Below are 25,236 nucleotides of genomic sequence, written 5' to 3'. Positions count from 1 at the left end.
ACCACTTGTTGGAGAGAGAAGGCAATTCAGTCGAGACACGTAACACAGGCGACGAATGCAGTACCAGCAAGGACTGGTAACTCCCGATCCTGCTGGACCCCTACTAAGTGGTTTGATTTTAAGGATTTTTTTAAATTTAGTTTTAAATAAAGATACTCTGTCTTCTCCTGCTCTCCCTCAACTTCCTCCAGCAACGTAATCTATTTGGATTCACTCCAGGGAGACGAAAGTAGCCTTGCGGCTCCCAGAGTTATCTGTGAACTCCACGCAGTTTGAGTAGAAAAGCAAATATTCCATGTCACCGGTGCAGCTTGCTTAGCTCTTGGCCAGCTGTCAGCAAGGAGCTGCTGAAACGGAGTAGTGTTATTTCAAAGCCAGATAAGGAGACTGCGCATGGTGCATTCAAACTGATCTCTTCTTGTACATGCAATTCCTTCTGCTTTATTTCATGGTCATTTGCGGAATTGCATAAAAATTTAGGCTGGAAGGTACCTTGTCCAGCTCTACTGTTGAATACCTCCAAGGAAAGCAATGTCCCCACCTCACTCAGCTTGTGGTCCAGCATTTCACCATCCTCACATTTTTCCTTGAATCTCATTGGAATTTCCCTTGCCGCAGCTTACACCCGCTGCCTCTCATCCTTTCGTCGCACACCTCTGAGAGGAGTCAGGCTCTCCCTTCTCTATAACCTTAATTATGTAGCTGAAAAGAGCAATTAGATCTTACTCAGCCTTCCCTTCTCCAGGCTACACCAAGCCAGCTCTCAGCCTCTCCTCTCGCGTCAAGTGCTCCAGCCTCCTGACCACGTTCATTAGGACATCCATACGGTGCTACGCGCAAGGCAAGACCTCGTCTGGCCAAGTCATTCGTGTTCAAGACAGAAAGACAGACAGACAGACACGTGAAGAAGTGTGAAGTCTGGCATCACTAGGGTAGGGAGCAAGAGGACCTGGGCTTGTCCAGCCTCACTGAAGAAGTCTGAAAGGGAGAAGAACTCAGGCAGATGAAGCCTGCTCCTGGGCTACGCCAGTATTTTCTAATGCTGTTTTTCCACAGACACGTCTTTTGGTGATGAAAAGATTATCAGAAGCCAGGATCGGTTCTCTGGCCCATTCCACCATGTGCTCATGAGCACAGAGGGAAAGGGACAGGTGAAGTGATGCTGAGAATGGCAGGAGGAAGCCTTCAGAGGAAGGGAGGCTTTGCCCCAGAGACAACGTCTGGGAGAACCACAATTTAGCCTCTAGCCAAGACAAAGTAAAAATACTTTTTTCTGTGTTGCATCCAGAAAGAGAAATGCAGGCTATGACTCAACCTGCTCCTGCTGAAACCAAGATGTTAAATGGTGAACAACATTCCCATTAAGTGGAGTTTGCAATCTGGCTAAGCGCACTTGATTTAAGTAACTTGGCTGGAAACATGGATTTTTGCAGCTAAAGCCCTACCTCAAGCAGCAGTCGCAGTACAGTTGCAAACCCCCATCGGTCCCCGGGGACAACCTAAGAGAGGCATTGCTGGGTTACAGCAACGTCACCCCTGTTTTATCTACATGCCCACATGCAGCAAAGAAAATAAACTGCATTTCAACGTCTCTGATTTTTGTTTCCCTTCATGCTGGTGGATATGTAGAGAGAGAAGAACAGTTCTTTGTTAATTTGTGCTGGAAAGCCTGATCATCCGGGTCTTCATCGCTACTTGCGTGTTGTCAGCTGAGTCACGGACTTTGCGGGACATTCATTTCAAATGGAGACGACTGCCCTGAGAACGAGATAGCCTTTTTAATTAAATGGGGTTTAATGGAAACAAGGGAAGGGACAGATGAAATTAAACTGGGGTTGCAGTGACAGACTTCTTAACTAATGACTTCTAAATTGGTTACAATTTACATTTTGAAAAGATACAGGAAGCTCATTAAGGCTCTAGACAAACAGCTTGGCAGGCCAGACCCGAGAGCAGAGCTCTGCTGTCGGAGCAGCACTGTATGAAAAAGATATCCAGAACGATAGCAACTACTGAACATTAACAACATCGCTATTTATATAATGGTTGTCCTGCCCAGGACTGACTTTCTGTAGAAGGCCAACATTTTTATCTCTCATTTTCAGCTACAAAATGCCAGGCACAGAAAAGTAACCTGCCCAGTGCTGGGACTAAGCTCAGATGAGTTACGCAGAGTTAGTCAAGGATGATTTCCAGCAGAAAACGCAGGTCTAGAAGAACAGGTCTTTTCAGGGAATGTGTCTGTTCTCAAGAAACGTTGGTTAGGAGCCATCTGACATAATTTACAGCCAAAAGAGATGAAGGAAACAATGCAGATGAATTGCTGGAAAGACATCCACCCACACAGATGCAGTCACAGCCGCATGGTCTAAACCAGGTGGTCAGGGCATTAACTGGGGACAGCCTCTGCTTAAAATCAGGGACATCCAAATCCACACACCCTGCACGGCTTCACTGTTCACCAGAGAGCCTTTGAAAAGTTTGGGGTTTGCTTCAGTGCACACCAGGACATTTCTGAGAATCGCTTCTCACTTTTTGCAGTTTAAGCCAGCGCCCTGTCTGCTGGGCTGAGTCATACCGAAAAGGTAGATCCCCACCGCTGTGGCCGTGCGGAAGGAAAGCATCTGAATTTCAGTCTTAGGGACTTCACTTCACCACTATTTTTTTTCTTTAATCCCCCATTAGCACAGTAGTCTCAATCTCCAAATATTTTTGAAGACCTGCTCAAGGAAATCCTTAGCCTCGCTGGATTTCTTTCAGATTTATATTTTTACTGGCACTATTGGTTTCAAATCTTCTCCCCCAGCTTTCGAGGTGAAGGGCGCCTTTATCTGATCACCAAGTCTCACGCCCTGCATCACTCAGCCAGTAATACCTGCCCCAGAAGAAGCTGTGGCTCAACTAGACCACACACTCACCTCTTCAGAAATGAACTGCCATGAAACACAACACAGCAGGACAAACCTCGCGATGGTTTCAGGCCTTTCAGAGCACCTTCTGATGTGTTGTGGACTCTAAAGCAGGAAAACAAACAAACAAAAAAAATCCTGGAAACCACCACACAGTGAGAACAGAGTTTGTGGTACCCCACTTACAAACGACAGTGCAGCTGGTGACTGTGATCGCCTGAACTCAGTAGAGAAAAGGAAAGTAAGGGGAGATAACCATGAGATCCCACCTAGCAGGGTCTTTCTCATGGAACTTCCAACTAAGCTCTGTTAGCGTTCTCACAGCCTAACCAAGGGAGGACCACAAGGCTTCGCTTGCATTCAGCCATAACCTGGAAACTTACAGGAGACAGAAATCCAGGGCTGCAGTTCTGCTCTTGAGGCAGAGCCCTGACAAACCGTCCCCTTTAGATAAAAACATCGGTAACTCTGGAACAAGAGACCAATGCAAGCAGAACCACATTTTCCTTTGTCTTGTTTTCATGTATGTCTTAATTTTGCAGTTTGGTTTTCAAGAACTAAGACTCTATTTTGATTGAGTATGCCTGTTACTTTTATTTAAATTTCTCTGTTTAAGGTAAATTTAAAAGCTATCTCAAGCAACAATAAACCATATTATATAATTTAAAACAAGCAATCCAAGTAGAGCAGTGAGAACAAAGCATCAGCGTCTCAACAGACCAAAATAGGTCTCACAATCTTCTTTAGAGGCTTTGGGGAGGTGCTGAGCTACCACATGGTGCACCAAAGTCCTGGGTGGAGTTCACCCCACATATAAGGTTACCAGTTCATTGCCCTAAAACTATAAAATACACCTGCAGCTCTTTAACTCTGGCACACTGATTCAGACACCTCCCAGAGTTTCATCATGCAATCCACCGAGTGCTTCCTGGAAGGTGCTGAAGACCTTTTGTGCCCACTGGCACAAAGGAGTGGATCCAGAAACCCTTCTGTTCGTTAGCACATTTATGGACAAGTATTTGGAAGAATACCAGAGGTCCATATCCAAGTGGGAGGGAGCCGGCAAGCAGTACTTGCATTATTTCTCCCTGTAAATACATTCTGTTACACGAAGGTTACATCCATGCTGTAAATTCAGGAATGCCCGGGCACTGGAAAGTAATCATCCACATGAGAAAATTGTTAGAAAGTTCCCCAGCGTAAATTTGGGTGCCAATTTGCATTTTCCTAGATATTTCCCAGGCATGGTTCAATGCCCGGAACAGCCCAAGAACAACCCCCAGCAGGGAGTTTGCATCCAGCCACCCTCTTCTGGAAGGCAAAACCATTTACAAGTGTGGAAGAAGGCGTTTTGTGCCAGTTGGCCACAGGGCCCAGGATACGTTTAGTTCCTGGATGCGCTTAGTTTATTAGCACAGATGATGCTGAATTGCCTCTACTTAGAGTCTTATTACCGGACATCAATACATGATGCCACCATATACTTACTGAATCAAACACTCTGGGACTACACTGCCAGCTGGATTAATTCTCCTTGCTATTACAAAGAAATGATCATTCATGCAAGCGTATACAATTCCTATATACAACAAGGCATTTGAGCGGGGAACGTGCTCTTTGACCTTCCGTCAAAATAAAGAATAATTTGAAAAGCCACATACTTTCCCTCAAAACTGCCTGCATTGGGACCAGGCGCTGCCCCCATGCTGGCTGAGGAAAACAGCATAGGCTTACAAGTTCTGGATTATTATGATCCCACCGTAGCACGATATTTGCAAGACTGAGTGGGACAAGTCATGCTCCAACAGCAGTCACTTAAACCCAGTTAACACCTACTGCTTATCACAGCCTTCACATACATTTTCCTAGTGTCTTGGTAGAAATTCAACCTGAAAATCCTCTGAAATCTAAATGTTTATTAAAGAAACTGGAGGGATTTTTCCAGATCTAAACTGGGAAAAATATAAAAGGGCATCCGAGAAATACAACCCAAGGGATGTAAAATGTTTCTGAAGAAGACCCCGGTGCCGTAACCAAACTGAACTGAGCATCCGATGACCTGCCCTTCATCTGTAGAGTTTAAGCTGTGTTTGTACATGGCATAACGGTGACACCTACAGGAAAAAACTCATGTGCTACCTCTGCAGCCCAGAGAGGAGCAGATGACATCACATCATTTATATTATCTCCTTGTTCAAGGTCGTAGGGACCATGCAAGCAAATAAAATACATTATCACTCGCACAAGAAAGTGCTGGCTGCAGGGCAAGGTCATTAGCTGGATGATAAGAAAACAAGATCTGGGACCCATCAACTCCCTCCACATCTGCTGTAGCCACTGCTACCAAGCAAAGCACGAATGACAGCAGAGGTAAGCAAACTAAAAAAAGGTAAAATTTCCGTAATAACACTTCTTTCTGGATGCATCTTTCAAGCTTTGCTCGGTGTATGCCCGTGTGTGGCTCCAGGACATGGCTATTTGTGCACCCAGAGTGCCTTGGACTGAGTTACACTGAGACTGTCACTAAACACAGACTGGTTTGTGAAAACACCCCACCGCTTCCCGCTCCTTCAGCAATGAACTCCCCTGCAGGGCAGAGCACACGCTGGTATCTCACACTTGGCCTGTGCCCGTTTTCTGTTTTCTCAGCAGCGTTACAGGACTTGATACAGAACTATAGAAGAACATTCAAACGTTAGAGCACATAATATTTCTTAGCAAGTTTAGTATGTTCTCCAATCAGAATGGATTTTAAGAAAGTGAAATATCCTACAGGTAAAATAACTAAAAGCTTTGTTCTTAACTCTCATTAGAGTCACCATTTTTAAAATTTGCAGGCAAAGACATGGAAGAAAAACCGAGACATTTTTCATTCAGGTTTTATTTTTACAAGCGATCCTGACCATCACATGATATAAAATAACCATTGTCTGAAGCATACCCTGAAGATAATCACCAGGAAAGCTTCAGTTCACAATTTATCTGATTGTGTATAGGTGCAATTTCCCTTGTGTCTCAAGAGTTACCAGCAGACATGTCCTTTCCCACCACCCAGTGAGTATTAGACTAACCTGGTAAGACAGAAACAGACCACAGACAATACGGTTTGAGCAGAACATGAACAAAGGGGCATTGTCACCAATTTCCAAAATGAGATTTGAAAGATTATTATTAAAATAAAACTTTGTAATAAAACATCCAGTAGTTCAGCCCCTTTTTGACAACTTCCCACTGTGTTGCTGGTTTTACGTTGTGAAGACTTAACAAATTCCTTAGTAGAAGCTGTTTTTTCTGTGGCAGACAGATCTGAATTTGTCTTGAGCTCATGACTGTATGTGCAAAGGCAGCTGTGCGGTCCACAGTAATGACTAATTAGCTAAAACAGTTATATTGATCATGTCTAGATGTCCAATAGTCTCTAATTTCCATTTTCAATTTATTAAAACATTTCCCCCAACAACAAACAGTACTTTAAAAGGAAGGCCACATGAAAGGCATCTCCGAAGCAAGAAAGGGCTAGATCAGTCAGAACTTTACAACCACAAAGCAAGTCAAAACAAGTAAAAACTAAAATACTTTCCTCCTCACTCACAGAAGGACTGGGGCAGAGCCTGACAAATGGTTTCAGATCTAACGGTGGGCGGGCGACCATCCAAAGGGGGGGAGAATTTTGTTCTCCGCCCCCAGCTGCAAGTTCCTGCAGCATCCTTTTTGTGCTGATATATGTTCTGATCTGGCTAAAAACCAAACCCGGCCGAGGAGGGGGGGGGGGAGAAAAAAAAAAATTTAGTTCCTTGCTCTGGCCCATTACATAGTCACAGAGCATTGCCAGCAGCAAAAGGGAAGCGACAGGAGACAGATCCTCCATTTGGCTGGACACCAGCATTAGATCAGCTTAAAGCAATTATCAATCTACAGCCAAAGCCCACCCAACTTGCACTGGCTCTGCACAGACCAATGCAAACCTGATTTTCACACAAATCGGCTTCCTCTGGGCGGCTTGGTGTCCTACATTTTTACCAAATTAAGCCAGCCTTCCCACATTTTTACCAAGGTAAGCCAGCTCACTAAGCAAGACGGCTAGCTTTCGGCCAGTTCAGGGTCAGCCTCTCCGATTTTGTCAGGGGCAAACCTGCTTTGCTTGAGACCGCGTCAGGACAGCATTTCCTCAGCTGCCTGATGTGCTGCTGAGCCAGGCAGCTTCACCTTGACACCACGCCTACATACCACTGACTTAAAGGCAGTACTTATAGACTTTTCATAAGGTGTAACTTAAGCTCCATCGGGCCCGGTGCACGTACTGAGGTGCTGGGCCACGGCTGAAGATATCGCCACGCGTGGGCCAACCCGCTGCACGCACAGACGCTTCACCCCTCGGTACCGCTGAGGGAAACGCCTCCAACACCCGTGCCCGACAGCCAGGCCCACCGCCACCGCGCTCACGGGCGGTTTTGCCTCACAGTTTTTAATTCCTCCTTTCAAATCCCCTTCCAGGCGAACCGAGGCCCGACCACCTCCCTCACTGACCGCCCCGGGGCCGGCGCTCCCTCACCACCTCGCCTCGCTGCCAGGACCCCGATCCCCACACGGGCTGCCCTCCACCGCGCCTGCCCGGCTCCACCACGGCCCGCCTCAGCGCCGGCCCGCTTCAGGCAGTTCACGGGCAGCCCGCGAGCGGGGGGGGGGGGGGGGGGCCTTGCGGCGAGGAGAGGTGGGGACGTACCAAGTGCCGCCCCCCCCCCCCCCATTCCACCCTCCGCCCTGCGGCCGGTGTGGGCGGGGCCGGGCCGGAGGATGGATGCGGTGCTGCTCGCCGCCGCCGCCGTGCTCCTCGCCGTCCTCCTCTTCTTCAGTACCCGCCTCCGTGGCCAAGCGAGGGCAGGTGGGTTAACGGGTCTCGGTCTCCCCCCTCCCCCCCCCCCCCCCCCCCCTTTCACCTCAGTGGCCGCTTCCCGCCCCGTTCCGGCGGGGCGCGCTCAGGCGGGCCCGCCCCTGCTCTCAACGGGGTCCGCCAGGCCCCCGCGCGCCTCGCCTCAGGCCTTCCCCTGAGGGAGGGGGACCGCCATGGCGGAGGGAGGGGGGGGGGCTGGTTGTTCCCGGTGTTTCCCCCGGGATTCCTGGCGTCCTTCCCTTCCCTCCACCCGCCGGGGTCGTCCCCTCAGGCCCCCGGGGTGGGAGTCCCGGGCGGCGGCGAGGCCTGCTGTTGCTGTTCGGGGTTAGGGCACGGTTCTCGGCCTGAGGCGGTTCTAGGGTGAGGGACAGCGGGTTTGTCGTGGTGTTGAAAGTCTGGCAGGGTTCCCGCTCTGGGGCTGGGAGGGCGGGGGGGAAGGTGTATCCCTAAGGCTCCTCCTGCGAACGGGGAGTGAAATCTACTGCGTGAGGTGACAGCCCAGCCTGGCTGACAGGACCCCTGGTTCTCCCTGGCAGGTCCTGGCCTACGGCCGGTTAATGTTTCTGTCAGACAGGAGACCTGACAGGCAGGCCTGTCTCTGGCCCCTGACAGCCTGCTTTACCTGCATTTCACAGAAATTGCCCACTTCTGCTCCTTTTCTGCCTCGCCCGACGCTATGAGGGCCTGCTAGCTGTGCCAGGTTTAGGTGCGGTGTTGCGCAGTCCCGTTCTGGGGACGGGTAGATGATACAGCACTTCCAGTCCTCCCTCAAATGGCAAGTGTCTTATTGCTGACCAGCAGCTAGAATTGTAGAATCATTTAGGTTGGAAAAGACTTTTAAGATCATCGAATCCAACTGTAAACCTAACAGCTGCCAAGCCCGCTGAGGCAGTGTGGAACCATGGTGGAAGAGACTTTGGCATGGGTGCAAGTTGAGTGTTATGGGAAGAAATCAGATGTGTCTGAACTTACCAGCCTTGTTGTGTTTTCAAAGTGGAAGAAGGGAGGTCATTTAGCTGTGGGTCTCTAATTCACATCTTTAGCCAGGACAAACACTGAAGCCTTTGTCAGTATAACACCAGTTGCCAGGATTTGGTGTGTTTTGGGGTTGGGTTTGTTTTGTTTTTCTTTTGAGGAGGGGGCAGCTTTGATAATTTTTTTTAAGAGGAAAAAAACCAAAACCCCTCTGGTATAAACACATTGCAGTGCAAGAGTGTATGCTGGTAAGAGCTTTGTGTTAAGAGCAGGTTTTGCTGATAATAATTTGATTTTCCAACACGTTTCTCTCACGCCTTCTTTTGTATAGTTGTGGTCTAAATCTTTCTCAACAGCTTGGAAACTGATGAAACTTTGTCAGGTTTCTAGTTAGTTAAAGCTTTTGGTAAGAAGTGAGTGCGTGTCCCAGAGAAATGAGACTGCTGGAAATAAGTAATTTCCCAAACTTGACTTGTATCATGACTTAGGTAAATCAGGGTCTGTAGGGTTCAGGAGGATTTCTTTTTCTTTTCTTTTTAAGTGTATGCTAACTTGAAGCCCAAACATTTGGTTTAAATGGTCTGAATTCTCAAAAAGCTTTAATACTGTTTTTGAGCAGCTTGTTTAAAGTTAGTTTACGTTCAGGGTAATTTAATCACTTTGAAGCCTCTTTTTCCATGGCATCTTTTTGACACTTCCACATTAGCCTTGCTTTTTTAATTGTGGTTTTAACATAATTTCTACCTTAATATACTGATTTCTGTCATTATGAAGCCCTTTACAGAATTTCAGTTTGTGGGGATGACATTGTTCTCCTCACACAACAGAAATTATTTTTCAAAACCATTGGGGCTGTGGCGTATTTAATATCTGCAAAATTTGGTCTTAAACAGGAATTTGCTTTCCTGTTCTTCTTGCTTATATGGAAAAATGGAAGCTGCTACAATTCTGCTAGTAAATCTGTGTTGTCTCATGGAAAGTCTTTGAAGCCAGGGACTCCTGACCTAGAGAACTGGTTGGTAGCTCTCACCTTTTCTTTTTAATGTCTGGGGATTGGGGCAGCAGCTTCTCTTTATGCTCTCCCTTGGGGAATTGCCTTTTTAAAAATGTTCAAGACTTGCCTGCTTTGCATAATGAAGGGAGCTAAGGATCACAAGAGGTAAATCCTGTAACTGTATTTCCTTTGAAAGGTCATTTGGAGCAGCACAGTGTTTCCAGCAAGATCATGCCTGGACTTGTTCTGCTGAGAATAGAAGGAAAAAAAAAAAAGTAGCTTCGCTGGCTTTTACACATGGTTGGCATATCTACTTGTGAACAAGCCCTAATGTGGTAAGCTCTTCTAGGCAAAAGTACCTCCCCAGGGAAGCCAAGCATACTTCCACCTGTTGCAATTTCTCTTTGAATTTCACAGGTTAGTTTAGCACGAAGGTAGATGCTGGATGCTGCCCATGTGTTAGGAAGTACCACTAATGTGTGAGGGTGCAGTAGGTGGAGCTCTCTCCGCGTCGGTACGGGACAAGGGAGGTCACAAACTAGTAGCTGTGTCTTGCTGGACTGCCTCGAAACTTGCCAGCCCAGGTGTTACCCTGATGGATTCGCTTATCTGATATAACTGAAGATAATGTGCTGTGGTAGGTGAAGGATTGCTTCTCAAGAAAAAAATGCCTTTGCTCTGGGTGAGTGGAAATTTGCAAGGCTTTGTAAAGGAGCAGATTTCTACCTGGGATATGTAAAATTAGGTCTTAAGAAGTCTGGGCTCTGAAAGATTTCATAGGGTTCTTTGTAATGATGTAACAGTGGTGCTTCACATCCAGTTTAGGAAAGAGCTCTGCAGAGTTCTGCTCTGTTTCCCTTTGGGAAGGAGCTCTGATAGTGCAATGAAAGTTTCACAGTTGCTGCTGTGTCCTGGCTGGCAAGTCAGATGAAATAATCTTTGTTGCTGCCTCTGCACTGTGCTGATGTTTCTGAAAACGCAGAGGCGGAGCTGCTGTCTCAGCACGGCAGTAAACCTGCCGTCCCCAGAAAAGAGGTATTGCCTGGGTTTTGGAAGGCTGAGTCGGAAACTGGAGAACCTAAAGCTTAAAATACAAACTAAACCCGGCTTTTAAGCCGTGTCCATTTTCCTGACATCTGTTTAATTTTTTGTTCGTATTGCCTGTTAATTTGAGGGCTTATCTAATTAATATCTTGTGGCCTGCCATTCTGCAAACCATCGAGCATCTCCTGGATCAGCTTGTCTAACCTGTATAATGTTGGTCATTAAGTTTCACTCAGATGGCTCTGTATCAAGTCTCATTAGTCCTTGTGTGACTAATCTCCGCATGAACTGGCTAGCCTGGGGTGCCGCTTATGTCTGAGACCTCTGCAGCTACAGGAAAATGAAGAGATGTATTGAGATAAGTGCAGTGGCCAAACCACGCCCTGTGCTGCAGCAGGAGGTGAAAAAAGCACAGGGCCAGACCCCAGGGAAATTTATTTTTGACCTCAAATCTGACAGTCAATCCAGTTCCAGGAATAAGAGCAAGAGGGTTTTTAAGTGTATCCTCTGTATTCTTTGAAATCACTAGTCACACCCCTCCATGTGCAGCTCTAGTCTATCTGTGGTACTTCCAGTTCAGAGGGAGAGAGAGCACATCGAACTTTCTGCATACTGGAATAAATGATGTGTCTTGAGCCACATAGACAAATTGTTGACCCCTGAAGAACCAACCAGGTAGAAGTGTGTTACAGGCAGAGTAAATGATTGTTTTCTTCTCCCCCTTGTGAAGGATGGGAAGAAATGCAAGGACTAACATTCAGTTTTTTCAAATGACTGGCCAGCTGAATGCCTTGCAAACAGAAGCTATAGGGGGTAGGAGGGAAGAAAAAAGCTGTATTAAATCATATCTTTTCCTACTAAATGAGAATCCGTAGTGTCGTCTGGGTGTCTTCAGTCGTTTGTCCGAATGTTTTGGAGATCTGACAAGGATTGTCCAACAACTGCCTTGTGTGTTTGACCATGATACAGGTTGGGTTTGGTGGGGTTTTTACTGCTTTTTTGAGCCCTGTTAACACTGGTCAGCTTTGAGGAATTACCATGTCTCCTGTGGAGAATTAAATTGAGAAAATAGGACAGCTTGGCTCACATATTTGTCTCTGTGAGGGTTAAGCATCTCAGTTTGAAATGAATATGTGGCTTATAAATAGATTCCTCTTTCACAAAATGCAAAACAGTCTCTGTTTCGCAGGACAACGGGAACCAAAAACAAACCCCAGGATGAATGAGGGCTGGAACCGCACAGCTGATACGCTATGCAGGACCACCTTTGGAAGTTACTGAGATAGACACACTGAAGCTTTCAGGTGAAAGGATGCTAAGGTTTGAATTGCAGTGTATCTCAAGAACTTAAGAGAAATACTGCATTTGTATAAAAAGTCTTTTTGCAGACTAAGTATTTCTGGCATTTAGTAGTGTCCCAATAAGTGATCTGCTGCTCTGCCTTTGCAGTATAATGCTTTCTTATAGCATGTTCTGTAGCATTCAAAATAAGCATTATCATGCTATAAATAAGACTGGGCAAGCCTTGAAGCAAAATGCTTGGATCCCTGGAGCCTACTCTCTGTAATTTATTATAGACCTGGTTTGGTCCACAGATAAAAGGAGTGGATGAGAACAAGAGGATGACAGCAGTGTGGTAGTGCAGTGACTCAATTCAAAATGTCACGGTGCGTGCTAGTGCTGGAGTTTGCTGGGGGACTGCTAAACATCAATTGTTGCAGCAATCCCGAACTGCTAATGGCTTTGCTGGCCAAATATTTCCCCAGATGACTCTGCTTTGCAGCCTGTGCTGAGCTCAGTGCTGTTGCAGCTATATTGTTATCAGCACCAAAGTTAGCTGCTTTGAAGCTAGTTGAGATATACCGAGATGAGCTGCAAGCACACCTTTGATCATCGTGTAGATCTAGTCATAATGAATCTTATTTTCTGATCATAGATATGCTAATAGTAGTTTTTTTAGGAAGGCATTGTTTGGATCAGAGGATGCTGGAGACTTGGCAGAGTGTGCAAAGCATTTTGTGCTCCTGCTGGGACACAATATAATCTGGCAAAGCACAAAAAAGTGTGTCCTGAGTTTAAGCAATGAGTAGTTCTGCAGCTTTCCATGGGACCAGTTGAATATTTACCTGAATTAAGGCATAGTAGTTAATACTTTGCAGGATTGAGCAAGTAACAACATACACAAATATAAGTTATGCTTATCAATGGAATATGCAAAGCAGGTATCAAGCATGATGATGTTTTACCTTCATCTTGATTGTTTTGGCATGACTACCATAGTTGATGGCAACAGAATCAGGGAGGTCTCAAAGCAAAACCTGGCCAAGGGTTTTCTATGGAGAACTTCTGAAATGAGCCCACTGGTCAGTTGCTTGCTCCCATGCTGTCTCCCAGCTGCTCCTCTGTTAGGATAGTCCTCATTTGTAAGATCTTAATTAGTAACTGAAGCATATGCAGAGAGGATGGCAATGAGAGCTGCAGTGACCTTGGGTGTTCTGTCTTCCCCTACATGTGTTTATTGGGAGACCTGCAGTTTAAATCAGCATGGTAGAATGAAGTTACCCTGTATGTATCACGGCTGTAATTTGTAATCCTTATTTGCTATTCAGGTTTTGCTTCAGGTATAACAATTTACATATTCCACTCTGAAACATGCATGCTCCGAGGTTTGAATTCAGATGAATCTACTTCTAAGTTACACAAGTACAAAATAAAATTAAAAAATCAGAATACTTTAGAAGGGAAAAAAAGTATTTCTGGGTCCTTGCCTTTTGGTAACTCAGAAACTATTAGACTGCTAGTCCTGCCAGGTTAAAAGAATTGTTTTCTGGCAGAAAGGAAAAACAGATTATAAGTTTAGATGAAATAATATTTTTTAAGTGCTTGGGGAGGTGAGGGGGTGTCTGTCTTTGGTTTGTGGTGTGGTGATTTTGTGGGTTTTTTTTGCATGGGCTCTGTCAGATCAAATAACATTCGCAGCACATAGCTATAGCTTTTTCTTTATGATGATCTATATGCTGTTGCGAAAAAGACTGCTGTCAGGATAAAATTTCTGTTTGTCCTGGTTTCAGCTGGGATGGAGTTAATTGTCTTCCTAGTAGCTGGTACAGTGCTATGTTTTTGAGCTAGGTATGAGAAGAATGTTGATAACACTGATGTTTTCAGTTGTTGCTAAGTAGTGTTTAGTCTAAAGTCAAGGATTTTTCAGCTTCTGATGCCCAGCCAGCGAGAAGGCTGGAGGGGCACAAGAAGTTGGGAGGGGACACAGCCAGGGCAGCTGACCCAGACTGGCCAACAGGGTATTCCATACCATGTGATGTCATGCCCAGTATATAAACGGGGGGGGAGTGGGGGAATCGCCACTTGGGGACTAACTGGGTGCCAATTGGCAGGTGGTGAGCAGTTGCACTGTGCATCATCTGTATATTCCAATCCTTTTATTATTACTGTTGTCATTTTATTAGTGTTATCATTATCATTATTAGTTACTTCTTTTCCTGATTTTCTCCTCCATCCCACTGCGGGGGGGGTCGGGGAATGAGTGAGCATCTGTGTGGTGCTTAGTTGCTGGCTGGGGTTAAACCATGACACGTTGCATAGAGCACTGGGCACAAATAAGAAGGTTCCAGTGCGTGATTCTGCTTAATCATGGGAAAGCAACTTGCACATATCTCCTGCCATGCAGGGGAAAAAACCCATGTGAGAGTGGGGAGGCATTCTCTCATTTGGAAAACACCACCGGTATTGCATTTCTGATTGCAAAAGTTGACTGGCAAAAGGACAACTGCAGCAAGCAGAGATGTCCAATCTCTCATCAATTAAATTTCCCTTTTGCAGCTGATGAGGAACACCAGCAAAATGTGGCAGCGGCTGCAGCAGCAGTGGCCAGGCCCCGGCCCCATGCTGAAGAGCGGGGAGATGGGATGCCAAGGCGCCGGAGGAACATGGGAAACCGGATGATGGCCCAGAGGAGAGCGCAGCAGGTGGAAGACTTTGTGGAAGGTAATATTTCGTTCAGTTCATCTTGCAAACATCGAAACGCACCTTAACAGCAGACGTTAAGGTTGGTGAAGGGGTGCGGTTGGCTCCTGAAGCAAGTTTTTTAGTTTTGCTGACTGTGAGTTACTTACAGCTTGACTATAATCTGTTTGACTCTCCAACTTCTTTCTGTACTTCCTCACTTAATCTCTGTGTACCACTTATCTTTAACTGAAGTGTCTGCCTCCTCCTGTGGTGAATTCTGGCAGTTTGTTGTGCCAACAGTGCATCACAACATATTCTTTGCTTACTTCCTAGAAACTGCCTTTTGTATTTCCTGCTTAACCATGCAGGTTAAATTTGGGTAAACAGAATCCGCACCTTGCACTCGAATAATGAGCCATAGTAAAGTACTGGTTTCTTACAAATCGGTGGGAAGCATTAATTCCCCAATGTAATCTCTGAAAAATCTGGAGTTTTCTTTCTGAGGAGCCATACAGGTGGTGATCAGAATCAAGCCAATTAACTGGAGATCACCACAGACTGCAGCATTTTGTCTTACTGCCAGCAGTTTGTTGACAATGAGTCCTCTGTTCCTGTGCTTTGCTTCTGTGGTGTGGTTGTAGACGAGAACATGGTGATAAATAACATCTTTCTACACCCTGTAAGCCTCGCTCTCTTTTCTGGTGAAACTTCACACATTATTATCTTTGTTGCTAAAGAAATGATATCACCATGATTCACCTAACTGGATTCCTTCTACTTTCAGATTGTGGGTTAAGCGTTCAGTTTTTCTGCTCAATTATTGATAAAAGTGGGCTTTGCTTCACTTGAGTTTGCAGTGGAGATCAGAGTGTCTTTTTAGTCTGCAGTAGGTGAGAAACAGTGAGCACACATCTGTGTGATGCCTTGATTAGGGACTAGTTGCATTTTCTTCAGCTTTTCTTGTCTTGCACATTGTAGAAAGTGTCTTGCGCTCATGTTGGCAGGTAAACGTGCTTTTCAAGCTAATTGTGTTCAATGGTTTCACAAATGGGAAATTGACAGGTCTGAACTTTTCAACTTTGGTTATTTCTTTTCATGTGATAGCATCCTCAAAATAAAATGAAATCTGAATATCTTTTGCCTTAAACTCCAGACATCAAAAGTTTGAATGCTGAAGGCCAACGGTGAAGCTGTCAAAGCAAATAGCTTATCTTACTTTGTAACTTTAGCAATAGAAGAATCTGTGTCATTGGGCTTTATAAATAATTCTTTTGCAGCTTAGTGTACATCAGATGCAAGTGCTGCGGCTCTTGCATGAAGTTTTCTTTGAAATGGCATCCCTGTTTTGTTTTGTTTTTTAATTTTTTCTTCAAATTAAACCAACTTCTTGCTCTTTGCTTCTGTTTTCTGCTTCTGTGTGGGTTTTTATTCATATTCTGGGGTGGATTTTCCAAGTGCCTAAGCACTGTTGCACAACCAAAACCTTTGGAGACTGAGCATAGACTTCAGTAGCTGTGGAGAGAAGCATCTGTCTGTGGTTCCCCAGCACTGAGGTGCGCAATGACTAGTGGCCATTATTACTTGGGGCTAGCCCCACTTTGTCATGGACTGGCTGTGTCTGTGCTGCAAAGCCCTTAGCCTGGCCCTGAGCTACCCATATTAGTGTGTGGTTTGAGGGGGTTTTTTTGCCCCTTAGAGAAGGATGTGTTACGTGTTTTGAAGGCCAGTCTGTGGGCATATAGCATAGGCCTGGAATCACTCTTGGATTTTTCTCCTTTGTGTGGGGGCCATGCCCATTTTCTCTGTCATTGCAGTATAGAGCAGTTTTGTCTAATTACTGCTTCCGTTTGAACGTGTTGAAATAGCAAGTTATCCCCACAGCTGAGTTTTGTGTTATAAAAATTAGTTGGTTCGTATGGAAAGAGAGCCCAGAACGCATGCATTTTTGGACAGTCCCAGGCAATGCAGGACTAGTTGGGGCACCCAGGGTTGAAGAGCAAAGCTATTTGGCAATGTAGACAGAAACACTGGAAACAAGCCAGTCTGGTTTCTTCAGTCTTGACTTGTAAATGTTCTTGTTGCTTTAGAAGGCTCCTGAACATCTGCAACTGAAGTGTGTTCGTTTTTTTCGTTGTTAAAATGTTGTTAAATTTGTTAAAATGTTTTACTAGTAAGTTTCTCTTCTGTGTGTGGAAATTCCACTCTGGGCCTCTGTTTAGCTTTGGGCAAAGCTACCTGATCCTGCTCTGTGTCACTCTGACTTCTGCCACAGGTCGGTGCAGGCATAACACCAACCCAGCACTGCAAGATTTCTAGCACTGAACTGAGGAGGGGTGTGAGGATGCCCTGGCCAGATCTATGTTACTGTTACAGACATGGGAGTGGAGTCAGGTAGGAACTGCTGTTATCACCAGAGTATTCTGCCTGTTGGAAGCCAGTTCTGCTGACTCTAGGGAACGGTCTCAAAGCAACACTTGTAGGCTTTGGAGTTGTGGTTAGCATGAGGGTTTTCTGTTTTCCATCTAACAATCAGATTTCAATTCCAGAATGAGAAAGAAAGCTTCAAGGGTAAAATAGTAGCCCACGGTTTCTGCTGCCTGTGCTAAGTTGTTGTATTGTGCCAGTGCTCAAATCTCTTGCAGAGTAATGGGGGGAACCAAAACAAATTGTGGCACTAGGATCAGAACCTCTCACTTTTAATTGTCCTTTCTGTAGTTGAAATCTTATTCTTCTTTGCTTGCAAGTCTGGATAAGGAGTCATTTAATATAGACAAGGATAGTAAATGATTGTTTCAAATGCTCAAATCAACACCCATTGCCAGTGGAGCTAAACCAGGTTATAATTCTTCCTTTAGGTCGGTGGGGTGGGATAAGACACGTAAATTACGTGCAGATTGTCACAGACAGAAAATAAATAGTGAAGCGCTAAATGCCTTGACTTTCCTACCAGAATTGCAACCCACACGGCGTATGTAGGTTTCTTATTCAGGGGTTCCATGTGGGCTGCACTGTGCTGTGGGGGCAGGCCCGCTAGCCAGCTGCCTACGTTGGCTCGGTTTGCCTGAGTAATGCTTTTCAGTGGTTAGTTGAGTACTCAAAGGAGGTCATCTGTTATGAGAATATGAACATCTATTAATATCCTCTGATGACCAAAGATTGCTGGAGAGATATTTTTCATCAGTGACAAAGTAATTCTCAGAATGACTGAGACCCCTGAGCTGTGTTCCACCAGCATGGCTTTAGAAAAATGGGTTTGGTTGGTTTATACTGCCCAACTTAATTCTAGTCATAACACTACTGTCTTTCATGCAGCCCAGTGCAATCTAGGCAACTGTTGTTAAAGTCTGTGTGCCTCAGAGGACATCTGCTCTGCACATTGTAACAGGGTGCCTATGCCCTTCCCTGTGGAAAACGAGTCTGGAAGGAGAGTTCTGTATTCATGTGGTTAGGTTGCTTCTGATATCCCAGCTAGCAGACTTAATTAGCTCTGTTGTATCTTAATTTAAATTGAACCCAGACAGAAGTGGCTTTGTGGGGCTAGCTAGAGCCAGGATAAAAATAAACTCACTGCAAGGCATAAATGTGTGTGGATTTCAGGCATTAATCATTTAGGGCAGGAAAGGCCAAGCTAAGCAGTGGAAGGAAGCAGGGGAAAGGGGATAAACTGGAGTTGGGCTGAGAGTTGTTTGGGATGTGGGGTAGTGTGAATAAATAGCATCAGCCATTTTCCAATTTCAGATCCCATTTATTGACTGAGGAGGGGTGTTTATGGCTCTTGTTTTTGCCTGACTGATGTTCTGAGTGCATCCACTTGGACTTTGATCACCTTTGGGTATGTGTAAAGATGTTTCGTTAAGAGCTTTTATTTGGTCACTGGTCATGTGCAGAAAGAGCAGTTGTCCAATTCTCGAGTTGAGCTTGCACTTCCAGACCTGCTTATTGTGCCTTGAACAGTGCGAAGAGCTCTGCAGTGAAGTAGGTACTTCTCTTGACACTACATTTTATGCTTCTTGGAGCAGAAAGCGACCCAGCCAATCTGATGTTTGCATAAAAGGTTTAGTACCCTAATTTCTGATCAAGTGACAAGAAACTTGTGGGGATGAACTTATAACGGCAAGTATGGTTGGGTTGTCTTGATCCTACTGTTGTAAAAATAACAAGGATGATGAACTGAGGCAAATGCCTGTTTGCTTGAAGGACTGTTATACGTTATTTCCGACAGTGACTTTGTACAAACATGTAGTGAGAAAACCTGCCTGCCTCAGCACATGATACAAAGAGTTTGCGGAGAGACAGAGGCATGCACAGGCAAAGTGCCTTTTCCGGGGTTGTTCAGACAGTTGGTGAGTAGGACACAGGTTTTGCACGTTTTCTGTCACTTGGAGTGGTGTCTTGGACCAAAACTTGCTGCTGTTGATTTGAGAGGCTGGCATTTTTGTTGGCTGAAACTTCTAGGTGTCACCACACCATGATTTAGGGTAGTTACAAGAAATAGACTTCTCTAAGAAATGATAGCAATCTCCAAACCACCAAGCAAAACAAAGACCACTGGGCAACCCTCTGGATGGAAGGCTGAGGTCGATGTTGTGGATGAGGCTGAGCTAGACAGAGAAAGAAACAAGGCTAAAGAGAAGGATGTACCAGGAGAGCCTAAGCAGCCCAGTGGATTTCCAGGGATACTTTCAAGGGTTTAAATTTGAAAGGTGCTCACTTCCACATCCTGCAAACAAATGACCTCTCGGACTTGTTGCAAAAAGTGTTGCCAAAAAATGGGATTTTGTGTGGATTATTATGTTTTGATGGTTTTTTTCTAAACAAACAGAAAGTAAGGCTGCATCAAAGAAATAGTCTGGTTTTGTCAACAGCCTTTATTCGTTACTTTAACAAACTACAGGTTCTCTACTTTTGGCAGCAGCGTATAACTCCAAAAGGTTAAATATCCCAACAGCTGCAGGCCTTTTCTCTGAGCTTTTAGCCCTGTATATCTGAGCACAGGTTTAGGAACGTCCACTACAGTGAATATTGGGTTAAATTTACTTTACTTACACAGAATCGATAATGATAAAGTGAACAGTTATTGACAGTCTGAGTGCTCTAGCTTGTAAAATAAAAAATGATATCAAGAAGTTAATGGTTCCAACATAAATCATAAATTTCTCTCCTCTTTTGCTTGGCAAGACTTGGAGATCAGAATCTCATGTTTTCCTTTATAAGTGCTAATTACAACTGAGGAAGAAAGCACAAAACAAAAAAAAGGTTTAAAAAAATAAAATATTTGGGCATTTTTAAATGCCCATTATTGCTTTGTGTAGCATCTAAGCCCAGCATTCAAATCTTGCATCTAAAAATATCTTGCATGCGTGTTTTCTGCTAGTTTGGGAGAAAAAAATTATAAAAATTATAATTTTTTTATCCCCATTCAGTGATGGATACTGTGCGTAAATTAAAGTGAGGAATGTCTTTGTGCTGAACTTTGCCAACATAAGAAGCACTTTTTCTGAGCAGACTCTCTACCTCTCTTGTAACTTTGCATCTCCCCACACTCTGGCGTGCTGAAAGATCTGGAAAATTTATAAACATAGAAATGCTGATGTGGTCCTATGCTGTTCTTGTGAAACAGCTGGTAGTAGAGCTATATTAATTGATGTAGTAGTTGAAATGAATTTAACGCTTAATCAGTAGGAAAACCTTTCTAGTACAGTTAAACTTTGACAACTAATATCTGAACTAGTGAATCAAAAGTTAATTTTGACTTGCTACTATTCATATAGAAAGTGACTTTAGTGTTATCAAAGTATCCACAATGTATGTCTGCCCTTGAGACATTTCAAATGCAGATGGTGTGTGGAAGAGGTAGGTGTGTGGTTTCTCAGTTATGCCATATGGCTTTATTTGAGAAAAAACTTCAACTTGTTTGACTTCTGCTCAAAAGGGCTAATGCCCTTTGTTTGCTGTCCTTTTTCTGTCCTAAGCGTAGGCTGGTTTGGAGGCTTCGGATTAGTAAGCCAATGTCTCGTTCGGTTCCTAAACTGGATAGCTACCAAATTAAAAAAAAAAAAAAAAAAAAAAATTGTTATGACTCTGCCAACATGGGCCTGTGTTACTCATGAATGCCCACACCTTTCCATATGGTGGACCAATTCCTTTCTAGTGGCTGGTGTTATACATCTATTCAATGTTAATAACATGCATATGTCTTCTGCCTTCAGGAAGAACTGTTTGTTTTGCCTTGCATCTTCCCCCCCCTTTCTCTAACTCCTTTTGTTAGGTGCTACGTAAATAGTAAAGCAGCTAGCTGTGCGTAAAGGACTTTTTGTGAGTAGCCACATGTGCAGCTCGCATCCTTTTTTGTGGATGGGATTCCATTTGCTTCACTTCCAAAACTTAATAGGAGGCAAGACATAGATGACAAAGGCAACTAAAATATATGATACGGGTTGTTTCATATGGAGTTTTTGCATATTCTGTACACAGTAGCTGGTAAATTCCTGTCCTGATAGAGAACATCACCCCAGCACACTTTCTAATGGTACTGGTGTGGTGGTGCATTTCTTCCCTCTCTCTGGGCTGATCTATGAACTCGAGAAGTCTTGCTAGGCCTTAGCATAAGTGTAATGAATTGGGCGGTTAAGTGTCCCTTGACCATACCGGGAACTCTTGCAAGGCTAAGACAGGGAGCTGTACTAACTGTACCAAGGTCTCCTGTTGCGTGGTGGAGGCTGGGGATGGGAGTAGGGGTAATTAGTCATTTCCTGACAACCTTAGGACATACCTCAGGTCTCTCCTGACAGCCTTGGAGCATCCCATATCTGAATCTTAAGTCATTCTTTGACAGCCTTGGAGCCTGCCTTATCTGAATCGTAACTCATGTGAAACAGTACCAGTGCTACTGGAATCCCAGAGACTTGCTATTTGCTAAAGCCAGTCATCTCCCAAACCTATAAACAGTGGTACTAAGTGAGACCCTTTGAGCTCTCCTGGACTGCAACAGGCTGTTCAGTTTGTGAAGACTGGAGATCTGTCACTGAAAGCCGACAAGACTTGGGCTGATATTCTTTGCTCCTTGAGGCTCAACCCTTCATCTGTTGAGAAAGAGGCTGAAGCGTTTGATGTGAATATTTTCACTGAACTCAAGGGGAATTTTTAACAGGTATATCTCTTTTACTTGCTTATGTGTATCTCTTAGAGTCTTTGTGCATGTATGTGTACTAACCTGAATAGTCTATACCAAGTATATTACAAATATTGCTTTTCAAATCTATACGTAAGTTACTGTTGTGAACTTTATTCAACTTTGAATGAATCTCAGGCTGCTATTCTACTCATAATCCCTTTAGATATAAGTCATTGACCAAGTCTGGCACTAGGAGTTGATCCAGCTGCACCTAGACTCCAATAGGAGCTTAGAAAGCAAGAGGGTCTTCTCTGAACCTTGTGACTTAACGGGAGGGTCTCCCTTACCCTTTTTACATTCCTAATCTCTGTACAAATCACAAGAAATCAATTCTAACTTGATTTTCCTTTGTAGGTTTCTCTTTTACCCTATTGCATCTTCAGTCTCTGTATAAATAATTTTAGTTTGATTCTAACTTTATTTTCTTGTGTATGTTTCATTCACGTATTAAGTAATAGAGTGAACCTTGCCATCGAACTCTGTGAAGCTGCGCTTTTATATAAATTCTTGTTAAATCATTTTTGCTAATACCCTTGATGGTGATTCTTTAAGCAGCCCAAACCACTCCATTTTGGGACAATTGGGAAGTATTTTTAAAAAAACAGTCAGTAAATTTTCAGGACATTCAAACACCTGTGTGGCTGTTAACTGTTTCCTGTTGTCCTGCCTCTCAGTATGTACAAAACGTTAAGGAAAAGCTAGGATTCCCTGAAGCTACCTCTCAGCTGGCTAGCTGAGCAAAACCCATGTTTGTGTAAAGCAGAATATGTAAAGTGGTGTGAAAGTGTCACTGTAAGTCAGACTAGTTCTGCTTTCTGTCTCTTAGAGCTGGAAGCTGGTGGGAATGCTTTGCAAGCTCTGGAAATACTGGTATAGTTATGTTGGACTCTGTAAAGATGGACCAGAGCATGTTGGTAGAGTTGTGACTGTGGTTGAAAGCTATCCCATTATGTCACATCCAAGCCATTCAGGTAAAAAGGGTTGTGTGTGCCTTGAGGTTTGGTGGTGTTTATCAGCATCATATTGTGAAGTGGGAACAGGACTTTTGTGTCCTGTGGTACTGTGAGCAGTTAGGGAAAGTCACTACTGAAAAACTGCTTATGTCAAGTTTGGAGCACTAAATTTCTCTCCCTTTCATGCCACGACCCTACATACATCCCAGAACTGCCACATTTTAAGACATCAGATAAACTGTACAGAGCACCCTAGAAGATCAGCCTTCAAACAAAAATACAGTTTCAGCTTCAACTATACAATGATGTCTGATGTTGTTAGGTTTCCCAACCGAGTATGTACACAGGCTGGCCAGCCGTAGTGCTTTGGGTGATGACAAACCACTTTCACAACAAGTGAGCACAATTAACTGAATGTCTTGCATCACATCTGAAGCACAGGGGTAGATGGAGTGCATGTTCCCATGGACTGAGCCCCCGTCAGGTCTACTAGTGTTGGCAACTGAATATGTGAAAAGTGATTGCTAAAAGCTGCTGAAATGATAGCTTCTTTATGTTTAAAAAAAAAGTCTCGCTGGTTGTGTGCAGCCACTCTGCTTTTGGTGCAGCTGTTTTGCTATAATAACCAATTGGTTCAGCAAATCCTTTTACCATGTGCTTATATTCTTGTCAGCTTGTTTAGGTTTATTTAGCACATATTAATTGCACCCAGGTTTAGTGCATTGTTGACCTTTAAAGCTCTGCTGAATCATGGCCTGCGTCTGCATCACTGTGCCTGTCTTGCTGGATGTAACTCCATGCACTGGAAAAAGCTTGGAGGAAGCGGTACTTAAGGGATGACATCAGATGCTTCAAACAGGAGGAAAGCAAATGCTACCGAACAAAGATGTGTTTGATCCAGGACTGGAAAAAGGCTTTCAAAGCCTTTCTATGCTTCTGCCAAACCTCTGGCTCAGGTACTCTTAATATAGATGAAATCTGGAAAGCGCTCAGAGCCTCAGGTTGAATAGTGTCACAGATGGTGTTTTATATTTGTGGTGTTTTCCAGAAATAATTTTCTAAAGAATAATGCTAGTATTGAACTGTTAATTTTGGAATAATAACTGCTAAAGCTGGGTTGCTCACCCATTGTGTTGGAACTCCCCTTAGCCTGATATTTAAATATAAATAAAGTTATTTTAAGCTTCAGCAAAATTGTAGAAGTAACTGTGTCAAGCCTGAGTGTCCCCTGTTGCTCTCTTTGTGGTGTAGGAAGGGGGAACCCTTTTGATATCTCAGTAATCAGATACCAGTAATTCTCTGAAGCCCAATTCAGCAAGCCTGCCTTATATTAACTTCCATATCCTGAAAACAGCTAAGTTATTTGACAGCCACCTACACAGCTCTCAATTACATTTGTTTCTGATGATGTGTCTCAGTGGCTTAACCATAGTACCATACTGTGTATTGGAATTAGTAAAACAAGAGTGTTTCAAACCTAATTCTACATATAAAAGAAGGGTGAGTCTCGTTCATCTATTTGGTCTTTTAATAGCAGCTTTTTGGGTTCCCAAAAAGGGGGGCCAGGTGCTCTGGAGAGAGCTCCCACCCAGGCACCAGCCCTACCAAACCACTTCTGGTGATTGCCATACTGTGGTCAGCTCCAGGTACAGCTGCTGCAGGCTCTCCTGAAACTAGTTATCAGACATGATGGGCTTTTTCTTCTTGTTAGCCCAGTCTTAGAAACCAAGGGCTCAGGGGCTGTGCGAGTGGGGAAATGTTCATTTCCCCCCTGCCAATGGTGAGGGCTAAAACTTAACTGAGGAAGAACTTCCCCTGCACACTCTTCCCGTTCTCCCTCCCTAAATAAACACTGTATTTCAGGAAGATAGCAGGAGCTGGCAGTGCCGTTCTTCAGATTACCCAGTGGAGTTCAAGTGTGTGGATCTGAAGTCAGCATCAAGTGCAACAGCAGTGTAGATGCTCAAAGTATAAACTACGTTACCTAAAAGAGGGATTCATGTGATAAAGATCTTTCTTTTTGATTCCACCATCTGATTCAGACACGAGTCTCTATTGTGTAGTGTTTCATGAAGTGAGCTAATAATTTCTCTTTGAGCGTTGAGGTCAATCCACAGTACTTATGTTGTAGCATCAAGGGCTAATTCAGATTAGCAAATAAAGTGGCCAAATGTTCATGAGACACTGGGATGGGGGGGGAGGAATGGCAGTCTTTAAAAGCTCTTTACTCTTAGCCCCTGAGTGAGCAGAAATATAATGCATTTGCACATCATTTGAGCATGACACTTTCATATTTCACAGTTGCAGAAATCAATTGTCGTACAACAACCAAT

General features: G+C 44.2%; 1 protein-coding gene across 3 annotated transcripts in view; it reads left to right on the top strand.

The window, feature by feature from the left end:
• The first annotated feature begins 7,657 nt into the window (after nucleotides 1–7,657).
• DDRGK1 (DDRGK domain containing 1) overlaps nucleotides 7,658–25,236 on the top strand; it is a 43,062-nt gene continuing 25,483 nt past the window's right edge. Inside the window, exons 1-4 of one of the 3 annotated variants that reach the window (XM_049791228.1) lie at nucleotides 7,704–7,791; nucleotides 9,966–10,104; nucleotides 12,003–12,117; nucleotides 14,651–14,815. In XM_049791228.1, coding sequence (XP_049647185.1) covers nucleotides 12,036–12,117; nucleotides 14,651–14,815 — 247 coding nt within the window. In that variant the 5' untranslated portion in view covers nucleotides 7,704–7,791; nucleotides 9,966–10,104; nucleotides 12,003–12,035. Of the gene's footprint in view, nucleotides 7,792–9,965; nucleotides 10,105–12,002; nucleotides 12,118–14,650; nucleotides 14,816–25,236 lie in introns of all 3 variants that reach the window. The other 2 variants (XM_049791239.1, XM_049791220.1) reach the window with 2 other exon arrangements.

Source organism: Accipiter gentilis, chromosome 3, assembly GCF_929443795.1.
Source record: "Accipiter gentilis chromosome 3, bAccGen1.1, whole genome shotgun sequence".
Lineage (NCBI taxonomy): Eukaryota > Metazoa > Chordata > Aves > Accipitriformes > Accipitridae > Astur > Astur gentilis.
The sequence above is the reverse complement of the archived record's forward strand: the minus strand, read 5'-3'. Positions and strand labels throughout refer to the sequence as shown.